At 37.2% G+C, this 13,311-nt stretch overlaps 1 protein-coding gene across 6 annotated transcripts in view; it reads left to right on the top strand.

Moving 5' to 3' along the window:
* The window catches only part of apc (APC regulator of WNT signaling pathway), a 34,790-nt gene that overhangs the window by 6,232 nt on the left and 15,247 nt on the right, over nt 1-13,311 (top strand). For 5 of the 6 annotated variants that reach the window (XM_065264220.2, XM_065264249.2, XM_065264241.2 and 2 more), the window contains one exon: nt 3,098-3,250. In XM_065264220.2, coding sequence (XP_065120292.1) covers nt 3,116-3,250 — 135 coding nt within the window. In that variant the 5' untranslated portion in view covers nt 3,098-3,115. Of the gene's footprint in view, nt 1-3,097; nt 3,251-12,961; nt 13,194-13,311 lie in introns of those variants that run through there. The other variant, XM_065264256.2, reaches the window with a different exon arrangement.

The raw sequence follows: 13,311 nt of genomic DNA on the forward strand, positions 1-13,311 counted from the left end.
CTGTTTCCTTTTCATTTTCTCTCGATACCTCAAGCCTTCTTCTCAATAGATGTCGACCATTTTGCACTGACTCTGCTTTGCTTAACCCTTCCATTATTAAATGTATTTTTTTAATTCAGTGCAGTGAAAAATTGCCATAAAGGTGTGAGAGTTGGTAAAATGCACCAAAGGTTGATTTAATAAAGCCCTTTTAATGGCCTTCGTTGTGTTACTGTGTGTTTGTTCACCAAATGTATGTCAATAGATTTCTGTAAAAAACTGGCTCCAAAAATAACAGCTGAAGTTAACTGTGTCAAATGTGCTTTTGTCATTACGTCATGTGCATCTGTGCTGGATAATTATTAATGTTGATTTATAACGGGAAAAGATGTGTGTGTGACCCAGTATTTCTGAAATGATGCTTATAGATTCTGCATGTATAGCATGTAAATGATTTTTAATTTTATTGGTTGTGAAATTCTCTCTTATGATCTTTAAATGATATTCAGACTTTGAATAGGACGATCACGCTTATCATCCGTGTTTCTTTTGATATTCTGTATGTAAATGGTCATGGTGCCGTGGAAACAGTGGCAGAATCTAAAGTGAAGTCTCATTGATTGGACACAGCTGTAAAATGCCCACATTACATTGACATTAAGCCTTTCTGTGTCTAATGTACACTGTAGATTTGGTTAATGTTAAACTACATTGAATGTGGAATGGAAAGAATTTACTTAGTAAAACATTAGTGACTTATGATGCAAGACGTATTAATGAATTGCTTCCTTATTTTTCAAGTTGCTTTGGATAAAAGTGGTTGCTGATTGCGCAAACGTAAATATTTGTATCATTTGTTATTAGTAAGAATTTACAAAAGCTTGCATTTGTTAACATTATTAAATGCATTAGTTAACATAACCCTTTTTTACACAGTTTATTGAAAATGCGTCGGGGATCGTTTCATTTTTGGTTAATTTACACTGCCAATGATTTTCCGGAATCTGTGCGTGCACTTCCACACATACCGTAAAGATCACGTAAATACATGTGACGTATTTCAAGTAAGTCAAGTAATTATTCGTAGTTTCTCAAGAGCGCGTGCATTTTAGTTTATGTCGATCATAAGGAGAGCGTGATGCGCTGTTCTGTCATGCTGGTGAATGATCTCAGCTTCAGTGTTGATAGTGACGAGCTCCCAGATCTCAGTCCAGTTTGCCGACATTTCTCGTTGTGAATGTTGAGCTGCGTTTAATCCCTGTTTCAAAGAGCTGAACCAAAACTTTGACATGCGCGCCCCCTTATGGCATTGTTTCTGACTCTTGCTTTCTGTAAATGTTGAGCCAATGTTGCTAGGTCCTCTTTATGGGTGCGATCCCAGAACATTTACAGGACCTGTTTGTGTTTACACAAAAGCCTCTGTGCCATTTTTACAGAAATTTTCTGGGAAATTATGAACTATAATTTGGTAATGAACTAACAATCATCATATATTTTTAGTATTACTTAATCTCTGTTATGTTAGTTAATGCTACTATAGTCAGCCTAAAGGAGGTTGCACACTGGATGCGCAGCTCAGGGCCGCGTCGAATCGTGTCTAGGACAACTTGGAAGTATCATACACCGGAAGTGCACATTAAATAGCGCAAGCTTAGTCAGATAGCATCTACTTTAAAATGCAAAATATATGTCAGCAGCCAATGTTAATTGTTAATGATTTGGGACAAATATGATGTTATGATGTTAAACTATGTGAGTGGCGCTCTGTGGTGCGAAAGGGATTTGAGCAGCTTCCGGAGTCGTAGCTGGGTACCACAGACAGGCGCCACCTGTTGGCACCGGTGTGCGTATACTAATAGAAAACAATGTGTTTGATTTTTATAGAATGGCGCGGTGCTGAGCTGCGCTTCTGGTGTGCGACCCCCTTAAGATGTCACGCCCGCGGGCAGTTAGCTTGAATATCTGATGCATACTGCAAACTTATCTAAAGACACTTCAGCAGATTCGAAGTCATCCTCTGATTGGTTGAATTATACAGGATTTCCAGGATACACGTGTGTCTCGTTCCTTAACGGTCCACCTGGAAAAACACAAATCTGAATAGTATGCGAGATTCAAGAGCTTTGGTCGAAGCAATCAGTGGAATCTAAGAGTTGTTTTTACGTATTTTTACACCATTGTTGTTATAAACTTTAGAAACGTTTGTGAATAAATGATTTATGGTTGCACACTTGTCTGTTATTGTGGAGACATTTCCTCGCCTCTAAACATGCAGCGACACAAAGCGAAAGGGGATTGGTTGCTTTATGTGTTAACCCCGGGATACACTGCAGGATTTTTGCTATAATACGACAAGCAGGTACACTGTACGACGATGACACCTATTGAATCAGAGGGTGTGGTCGATGGCTGCTGAAATTAGCATGAGCTAACATTACTGAATGCTTTAGATGCATTGTTTATCGTTAGGTCATGTTTGATTAGACGTTAAAGACGTAAAGTGTTACCGTGTAATTTGTGTACTGGCCTTTTTCTACAAAAATCTATTTTGATGCACACAGTTTTACACAAAATACCCACAGTTATTTTACTAGAAAAAAATAAGAGGAAACTTCAGTGTTTAAAAAAAAGGTAATTTACAAGAAAACATGTCAGACACACTTAGAGGGTTTTGCGTCTGAACTCCTCATATAAAGAGTCCAGATCCACTGAAATGAAGCTGATCTTCAGCCCATCACTGGAGCTTTAGTGGTGATGTGGTAGATTTTTCACATGGTTGATCAGCTGTCACTTTGAGACATCGATAAAAATAGAAACTTTCATCCGAGTTTATAAACGCAGCTCTGTGTTGCTGTCTCCACAATCATGTCACCCGCTTCCCTCTGCATGCTCGGGTACCCGTGAGGCCCGTTTGTGACTGTCGTTCTATACGAAATGATCATTGATGGCCTTAGGAACATCAGAGATTCTGATTGACTCACCAATTCCAATACGAAACCCACTGACCAACCGTAATATTTTTTTGTCTGTGCATCATCTGTCATTTAATTGGGAATGATGACATCTTATTTAAATAGGTCTTTAAAAGAGAATGTGTGTTCTCTTTTGAATTGTGCAGGTCAGAAGATAGTTCAAGATGGCTGCAGCGTCGTATGACCAGCTGCTGAAGCAAGTGGAGGCGTTGAAGATGGAGAACTCCAATCTGAGACAAGAACTTGAGGACAACTCCAACCATCTCAACAAACTGGAGACAGAGGCATCTAATATGAAGGTATGATTTGGTTTTGTTGTGCATGGATGTTATCCTGAAGAACTATTGTTTTTTTCATCACAATGTAATAATCTCTATTGGCTAGGGCTGCAACAACTAATTGATAAAATCCCAAAAAATCGATAATGAAATGTGTGGTCAAAAATCGAATTGAGCAAATATTTTTATTTTTATCTGATTAGTTGGTTAATCAGGAAAAATAATCGGCCGATTAATTGATTATGAAAATAACCGTTAGATGCTTAAGAAAAATAATCGTTAGATGCTTAAGGATCTAACGATTATTTTCATAATCGATTAATTGGCCGATTATTTTTCCAGATTAATCGACTAATCAAACAGTAAGTTACTGTTTAGAAAGAAGATTTGTTCCGACTGATTCAAACACATTTTATTGCCTTACAGTCTCAGTGTCTTATTTTGTCATTCCAATCTTATTTTTGTTACTGGCTTGTTTTATAATATCCCTGACCATCAGGGCTAATAATGTGATCTGCCACTGATCTTTTATTAGGAGTATTTCTTTCTTTAGCGTGAGATACCAAAGATTTCTGAGCTGAGCTTTTAAAGAAGCGTTTTTTTTAAGTATGAAATTTGATGTGACCTGACAGTCCTGAGAGAGGAGAGAGCTTCTGAAAGAACTTTAGGCATTAACTGAATGTGATGAGACATTAAGAGTTGGTTGAGTTTTACAGAGAGACCCTGTCTGCTTTTAAGAAAAGGTTTAAACATGTTCAGATAGATGGTGATATTTCCTGTTGAATTGTAGATGAGCTCAGGGTTGCTGATGTGCCTCATACTGTTTAACATGTTTGAACAACACGATCTCATGGCAGTTTGTATGTATTTTACAAGGCGGGTAATTCGTTTGAATTCGTATGACCAACTTCGTACGTCTTTGTACGTCCGATTTGCTTTTGCCCCTGTGACGAAAAAATCACGATCTCGATTCAAGCACAGTGTCTCATTACTAAAGTATAACAGATATCTTACCATAACATTGAAATATGCATAGGCACTGTCGCGCAGTCATGTAAAGGGGGATTTTACATATATGTATTAGTGATTTATTAAATCTTTTTATATTTAAAAAAATAATAATTAAAAACATTTTACAAGAGATTGCAGCAATTCATATTTTGTAAATCGGCCAATGATGCTTGCTATGCTTCTCAATGTTTACAGTATATTGCCTCTATACATCCAAAAGCCAGAGGGCGCTCTCATGCAGAAAGTCAATATGTGCACTGCAGAAAAAGAACCATTATACAAGACATGCATATAAGCATATTTATATCACTGTTCATCAAACCTTTTCAGTTATTTTCACGATAATAAAGAATATGTATAATAATTATGTTTGACGAATGTTGGTTTTTCAAATGCATGTTATAAACCGGCCATTCCCAAACTGTGGTCCGCGGACCACTAGTGGTCCGCGAGGGTACTGCAGGTGGTCCGTGAAAAGGCAAAATAAGAATATGTATATTTTAATATACAAACTCGTTAATATTTTGGGCGAACGTGTACTGCTGCCTAATAAACGTTACTGTGAACTTATTCATTCTGGTGCCTGTGAACGGCACGCTCTCTCAGTTTAACGTCGTTCAATAGGGTGCCAGATTTGTATATTCTTCCAGGCGAAAACCCGACTAAAACACACTGTAAACAGGCCTTAATATGTAGCGGAAAAAACACCCAATCTGGCAACACCGCCACCACTCGGTGTTCACCAGTCAAGCTGCATGCGTCATCACAACACAGACGCTGCCTAAATTGCTGCCGCGCAACTCAAATAGTTTAACATTAAATAACATCATATTTGTCCTAAATCGTTAACGATTAAGATAGGCTGCTAACGCATATTCCGGATCTTGAAATAGACTTTGACTAAGCTCACGCTATTTAACGTGCACGTGTGGAGTGCAATACCTGCAAGTTGTCATACACGCAATGCCTCGCAGCGCTTCTCGCCCGGGGTGCGACCCCCACCCGGCTAGCCTTTCAAGGTATGTGCAAGCAAATACAAAAATTAAAAGACAGTCAATGATAATGTAAATCCTGGTTGGATTAGGATTTAAAGTTGGACATGAAGATGAAATCTGACGCATTTAGCTTAAAACTGATCAAATAATTGCTGTCTGTGGTGGTTCTATATGGGCTATAATGGCAATCATTTTAAAAAAATAATATGGGAAAAAATAACTATAAATTAGTTCATTTTTGGAACTGTGACCTAGTTTAACATTTTCAAATATGAACTATGAACTGAACTAGTTCATTTTAAAATTTGTGAACTGTGAACTAAACTAGTTCATGTAGAAAGTGAACTTTTCCCAACACTAAGAATATGTATATAAATAATTATGATATAAGGTTAAGAAACCTGTTGTACTGATGTGATGACCAGTTATAGTTTTAGTGCTAGTAAGACTATTTAGATGTGCAGAGTAATTCAGGACTTTGTGTAGACATATTTTATAATAACTATTATGAGGTGGTCCGCGAAAATTCTTGATTACAAATAGTGGTCCACACACACAAAAAGTTTGAAAACCCCTGTTATAAACGACTCAAACTAACAGTGATTTCAGATTGATAAGGACTTACTGTTCAAAAGCCGCAGTACATGAAATAGCTGCGAATAATATCGGCTGTGCGATTCAGAAAAGTTATCGGCCAGGTATTATTATTAGTCTGTATCAGCATTTATCATCCCATTCCTAATGGTTGTCTGTTGTTTCAAAGACTAACAGATTGTGATTCACATTTTTTTGAGAGTCGTGTAGCTCTAGTGGTCTATCATATATTTTAATAATCATGCTTTTTTTGTTCAATTCACTGCATGTGAATTAGCCAACTCGTAAAATATGTGTAAAGTCCCATTAGATCAGGTTGGTTTGAAAGGGTCTATCTTTTAAGTATTGGATGGGTCTGGGTCGGTTTCACACAACATGTTAAATATATATATATATTTGGCTAAGTTTTGCATACGATGGTGTGTTCTTGATGACAGCTTTTCTAAAATTATATCCTATTCTTTTCCCAAAATAAGAAATATCCCAGTATACCCCATGGCTAACAGCATCGCAGTGTACCGGATGGTACCGTATCGCGACCATTGTACTGGGATACGAATTGTATGGCCAGATTCTTGCCGATACACAGCAGTAGTCTTAAAGGGAGTTTGTGTCTCGCTGTAGATGTGAGATCCGTGTTGCTAGGGGAGAATCTTTGAAGCGGAAGCTGATTTTCTCTCCACATGTTTATGTGTGTGTGATATCCTTTTGGTTGGTTAAGTAAAGATCACATTATGTAAGCAGTAAAGTGTATGTGTTATTACTGTTAACACTTCAGTCTAAATGCTATAATTGTGTTCAATAACATTATCTCGGCCACAGCTGCGTTCTGCTCTCAAACGGCACCTTTTTTAAGGACTGATTGTTTAAAAACGAAATGAAAGTAGTCATATTTTAATCAATGTTACAAACCAACCTAGAAGAGAGAAATAGTATTTGCCTCAGGAAGTGAAATCTCTGCATTAATGTTTGTCTTATGTAAGAGGTTTTGGATGAAATCTCTCTCATTAGTGTGATCTGATATTGGACCCATCCAGATCGCCCTCATGCCAACGGTTATACCATCCCCAGATATATAATCATAGTGCTTTAAGGACTTAATGAGATGTTGGGTTTGTCTAGTGCTTTATTTACCACGACAGATGCTACAGAGACCGGCGGTGAGTCCCATCTGTGTTACTGCGTTACAGTTTTCACCATATTTACAATGTAGCACGCTAGCAACCAAGCATAAGATATTATCTTAAATGTGAACATGTAAAGTGTCCTGCATTCTTATTTGATTGAAACATAAAATTAGCGAAATATCTTCATTCTGATCTTTCTCTGCAACACTAAACCACAGTGTGTTTGTCTTCCTCTGCCAGTCACGGCGGTTTAATATTACAGTGATTCATTGAATGATGTAATGTCATTCCTCAGAAATACCCTGATGTATAATGAACATTTTTAAGTTAAATCCAGGTCTCCATCATCAGTCAATTTTTCAGCATCAGAAATATTTTCCTTGTTTGCATGTAAAAGCGGAAGCGACCACCGGTTCTCTTCCCGTTCCCAGCGTCTGGGATAATCACAGCTTCATTTAGAGGATCTCCCTTCCTCTCATTGTTTATCAGATGAATGCAGTCCTGCTTCATCCTGCTGTAGTTTCCTCTGCACTCCGACCGACTGACGGACTGAAACAAACATCTGCAGGCAGAACTTAGTTAATGTTCATTACTCAAAACGACCAACCGGAAGAGCTAGTGACTGCTGGGATACAAAACATAAACAAAGCAGCGCTAGCTTGCATACGTCGCTCCACACAGACAGATTCATGATATATATGTCTTATTAGTCATGTATTTAAATACAATTTATGTATTTAAATAAGAAATGCCAAAAACGAGATTAGCATTTTATGTTCTTGACTTGGCTATGCCATCAGAATGATCCAACTCATATGAGAACCACTGCCGGTTCGACATGGTGAATTGGCCCAAAAAAAAGGTGACGGTGACTTACTTAAAGGATTAGTCCATTTTCTTAAAAAAATCCAGATATTTTACTCACCATTTTGTCTTTCTTTGTTAAGTCGAGAAGAAATTATGTTTTGAGGAAAACATTCCAGGATTTTTCTCATTTTAATGGACTTTAATGGACACCAACACTTTACACCCAAACGAGGCATAGTTTTAAGGCATAAGGGCATAAGGGTCTCTTATCTAGTGAAATGATTGTCATTTTTGACAATAAAAATAAAAATATGCACTTTTAAACCACAACTTCTCGTCTATCTCCGGTCCTGTGACGCGCCAGCGCGACCTCACGCAATGCGTCATCACGTCAAGAGGTCACGGATGACGAATGTGAAACTACGCCCCAGTGTTTACAAGTGTGGAAAAAGAGGAGCGTTTCGATGTTGTTGTTGTATGTCGAACGATACTAATTATTAATGTCGTTTAGAGTCCTTTGAAACTGCAATTTTAACTGCATTAAATCTGTTACATGTTGGGGTCCATTAAAGTCCATTAAAATGAGAAAAATCCTGGAATGTTTTCCTCAAAAAACATAATTTCTTCTCGACTGAACAAAGAAAGACATCAACATTTTGGACATGATGGTGAGTAAATTATCTGGATTTCTTTTAAGAAAATGTACTAATTCTTTAAGCAGATGTGCAGAACATATCGAAAAAATTAAAAATAATCACATGATGAAAACCTACCCACCCTTTGTCAGCATGGGTTAACTCCGGGTTCTCCAGTTTCCACTAACAGGCCAAAATTGCCCCTCCACCAACCTGTGTATGGATTGGCATGAAGAATAAATAAATAAATAAATAATATTTTGTTAAAGTAGCCGTCAGTATGTAGTCTACAAAGCTATGTTTACAATTAGGAATAGAATTGTAGTGGCAGATGGCACAGGACAATAATGTTGATGGTGGACCGTTGACAGTTTCGTGAATGTGAAACAGGTGTATTTACAGTTTTCTGTCATTCTGTGTTTGTTTTGTTTCATTTTGGACAAAACAGAGATGAACACTGAAGAGAGGGGATTTATCGCTGGTTGTTTTGTGTCAGACTTGATTAAGATCTTGTGTCAGCAAAACCAAGCCATGAGTGGATTTGCTGCCAGGTAAAGGTGATGTCATGATGAAGTAACATGAAGACTTTTATCATCAGTCAGTAAGGTTTTGAACTCTCTTTGATTTCGTTACAGAAAAATCTTGAATTATGAAACAATTATGTCTCAGAGCATTGGGAGATAAAGTAGGAAATCATTTGGCTTTCTTCATTCAAGGTTTGGTTAATAATAATCTTCCTCATGAAATAATGATCCTGTGTTCCTGCAGTAATGACTCAGAGAGATGTAATCCTTTAATAGATCTTGACTGGGGTATTAGATGTCTTTTACACCTTGCCCAGACAGGGATGAAAACTCCTCTTTTTGTTCATAATTTCCTCCGATTTCCTCCTACAGTCTGAAGACATTCAGGTTTAGGTAAACTGGAGATGCCAAATTGCCGTACTTTACCCAACTTGTTTGTAGATGGGAAGTTGTGCCACTTGGCGGCCATCTATGCAATGTCTCTGGGTAAAGTCCTGTCTATCTGAATAGGAGAATACAGATCTCTCTAAAATTGTGTGCTGAAAAATACCTTTGTTAAGGTTGTTTCAGCTACTGAGCATGTGAAAAGACTGGCAAACATAGATATGTATAAAGGCTAGACATGTTACGGTGGAATCTCTAACGTCATCACCTGGCGGCCATCTTACCACAGGCAGCTCGCTCACTCGTAGCATTGAGTTTTAATGGTGCATGTACTTTTAAATGACCATAACTTGGTTTCTTACAAAAGTTATTAACGTGGCTATAATTCTGGTTGCTTTAACATGTTTCATGAATTTTTTGTTTTAGTATAAGTATGCGGTGTCATAGGTACATCTCTGACGTTTATTACAAACCAAACTGTTTGAAAATCGGTAGTAAATTAAAGGAGTAGTCCACTTTATAGATGGGGCCCATTGACTTACCATAGTATTTTTTTCCTACTATAAAAAGTCAATGGACCCCATCTTTAAAGTGGACTACTCCTTTAAGCAAGTTATGGTCATTTAAAAGTACCTGCACCATTTAAACTCAATGCTGTGAGTGAGCGAGCTGCCTGTGGTAAGATGGCCGCCAAATGCGGACGTTCCACTCAATTGGCTAGCAGCGCGGGCGAGACATCTAACCTTTATACATATCTTTGCTGGCAAGTGACTCTGTACAGAGCCCCTCCCCCCCAGAGAATCATCATTCTTTATTGAGTGATGATTGGTTCTTTTAATTAAAAGGCGGGACTATTGTCGCCAGAGCGGCCATTTTGAGCATTGTATTGTCCTCTACTGTACCTGTCAAAATGATTTGCAGCATCCGGGTCACAGTGTGTTATTAGTTTTGAGTGGTAGTTATCTGAAAAGAATGAACCTTGAAATGTTGTGACTGGCCAATCAGAATCAAGCATTTTAGAGAGCCGTGTTATAAGAATAAATAACGTGTTTCCCACTTAAATCTTGTTTATCTTCTGTCACCAGTTTCTTTCCTAATTGCATACCGCGTGTAACACGTGATGTTGTTTTTTCCACTACTTTTCAAGGGCAGTTCACCTTTATCTCTGGGAAAGTGGAGAGGCATGTGGTCCATCCACACGGTTCCCACCTCTCAGACTCAAACAATAACTCGAGCCCCACAGGGGTCTCCGCTGACTTCTGTATGCGGCTGGCCTGGGATCAGATATACAGTAGAAGTATTTCAGGCTCACTGCAGATGGCTGCCTAGAAGCATTGATTTCCATTACTGGGAGTATAGGATGACATTTTTAAAAGTGTTGTGTGCTTGTAGCTCCACACATGAGTGGGCTGATGACTCTAATATTGTACCAAGGGCATCTGCATAGCAGAAATCTGATTCCTCTGGACTTTGACTTTGGGCTGATGCACTGCACTCGGTTATAGCTCTGGTGGAAACCCATTATACAATTAAAGTCTAATGTGGATTTTGCTGTTTCAAAATGTTATTATAACTCACAAAGGTTATTTTAGGATTTTTGCTTTTGTGATCTTTGTTGACAACATGACAATATGTGGGTGATTCTCAGGAAATCCAGATTTAAAAGGTCAGAATTTTTAAAAAGCCCTTGAAGCTTGATTTTTTTTTTTGCAAATATAAGATTAAGGTCTGAACTTACTATAACTATTATTTTTTAGAGGATTTAAAAAATATTTCCTATAGAATTATTTACATTTTAAGATTATCATTATCAAAAATTATCATTACCGCAACATGATATTATATTAAATATACATTTATAAACGTATGTTTCGGTAATGAGAACTAAAAAGTTGTACTATGACAAACAAAATTTTAATTTTTATCTGGAGAGAAAAAATAAGAACTGCTTACCTGGTAGCCATCTTGAGTGTCACAGTCAATTATGTCGCTTCCAACTATTTTTTATTTTTGTGAAATGTTAGTTCCGCAAGGGCTTAAACAATGATTGAAAATTGTTGCGGAGGATGAGAGAATTTTTCTTGGACACATTTATATACCTTATTATTGTCTCTACATTTACCAATGATCACCAAATACCACATGTTTCTTTACTGTAAATATTTATAGTATAACATGCACTGAAGCTTTTTATTTTTTAGATTTTTTAATTATAAATATTTCCATGTCAAAGAACCCAAATTTAGTCATGGACACATTGCGGTAATGAAAATCTTCCCTTTATATGTGAAAAAAAAAAAATTGGTTTGCATGATGTCATTTGAAATCATTTTTATCAAAATGTTTCATGACACCTCATAAGTCTGATTTCACGAGAATCACCCATTTGCAACTTGGCTTAAGTTCGGCAATAATGTAAGAGACGTATTTATAATATTTATATTTCTAGTTTTGATAGGGCTTGCAAAACGATTATTCACAATTTATTGCATATACAAAAATTGCATATGTGTTTGTAAATGTTTTTTTTAAATACATGCATGTGTGTGCATTTATATATACAAATTAATTACACCCACTGCACACACATATTATGTAAAAACAAAATTTTATTTTGTATGCGATTAATCACAATAACTCTTATGACAGCCCTAAACACACACACACACACGCACACACGTTAATGTTTCTTAGAGCTGGCTAACGATTAATCGCGACTAATCGTTTGCAGAATAAAGGTTTTTGTTTACATATTAAATGTGTGTGTAATGTGTATAATAATTATGTATGTGTGTATATAAATAAATAAATATATATATATAATATCTGTTGATAATGTGTATAATAATTATGTTAACAAAAACTTTTATTCTGCAAACAAATAGTCGTCACTAATGATTAGGCAGCCCTAAATGTTTCTTAAATATATACATGAAACTTTGAGTATTTATTATAAATAAAAACTACACACAATACACAAACATACTGTATATTCTGCAAACACAAACTTATATTATGTATGCGATTAATCGCGATTAATCACGATTAATCGTTTAACAGCCCAGTGTGCTGTTATATCAGGATTGCTTATGCCTAAAGTTAGTGATGAAAACAAATGCTGAGGGTTAAACATGTATCAGCTTGTTAAGGACAGATGTGCTGTTACATGTTTTCTAGTATGACCTCCACTCTTATTCAATTCAGTAGTGCCAACAATCTATTTGGGTAATATAATGTTTTACTGAATTTGGATTATTTTCTAAAAACCTTTTTCTTTAGAGTAACATGTCCATCAAGAGCATTAGTGAGGAAAGTAAACAGAGTTAAATGTCATATGTGAGTAAATAATGTTGTTGTCATCCTGTCTTTTATTCAGTGTATATATATATATGGCTGTGACTCACAGTGTGGTAAAGAGCCTGTAATCATATGACCTCTTCCTCTATAATGAAGCTGTTGTTTCCTGAGACGACTCAATGTGACGTCACGCTCCCTGAGGAGCAAACACACGAGTGATACTGAATAACCCTGTGTTGTTTTTGACTGGATGGGAGAAGGTCATGTTTGACCCCTGTCTTCTGGACACCTCCGTGTGTCTCCGGCAGACCCCAGGCCGCGTGGGAAGGACGGTCTGGTGGTCCGCTGAATGGTGGAAGCCATGAGGCTTTTAGTCTCCGGGATGTGATGGGATGGGAGGGGGGTGGTCGCTTCCTGTCAGTCGGTCGCATTGTTTAGGGCTTTTTGGCTTCAAAACACGAAAGAGCTCAGAGTAATTCATCCAGTGGTGCATATTAAACATGGTTTTACTCTGGTATTGGGCCGTGTTTGGGTGATTCGTAATGATGCTGTGAAGGAACATTGATTAAAACCTCAGCAGATGCCGAGCGGTAACTTCTTTAAATAGACTGAATGTTTTTCCTGGATCTTATCGTTATCGTGCGTGCCAGGATTCTTGTATGACATGGCTCTGTTATGTTTGAATCAGATGGGAGTTGTGTTTGTTTG

Source organism: Paramisgurnus dabryanus, chromosome 10 (assembly GCF_030506205.2).
Source record: "Paramisgurnus dabryanus chromosome 10, PD_genome_1.1, whole genome shotgun sequence".
In the NCBI taxonomy this organism is placed as follows: domain Eukaryota; kingdom Metazoa; phylum Chordata; class Actinopteri; order Cypriniformes; family Cobitidae; genus Paramisgurnus; species Paramisgurnus dabryanus.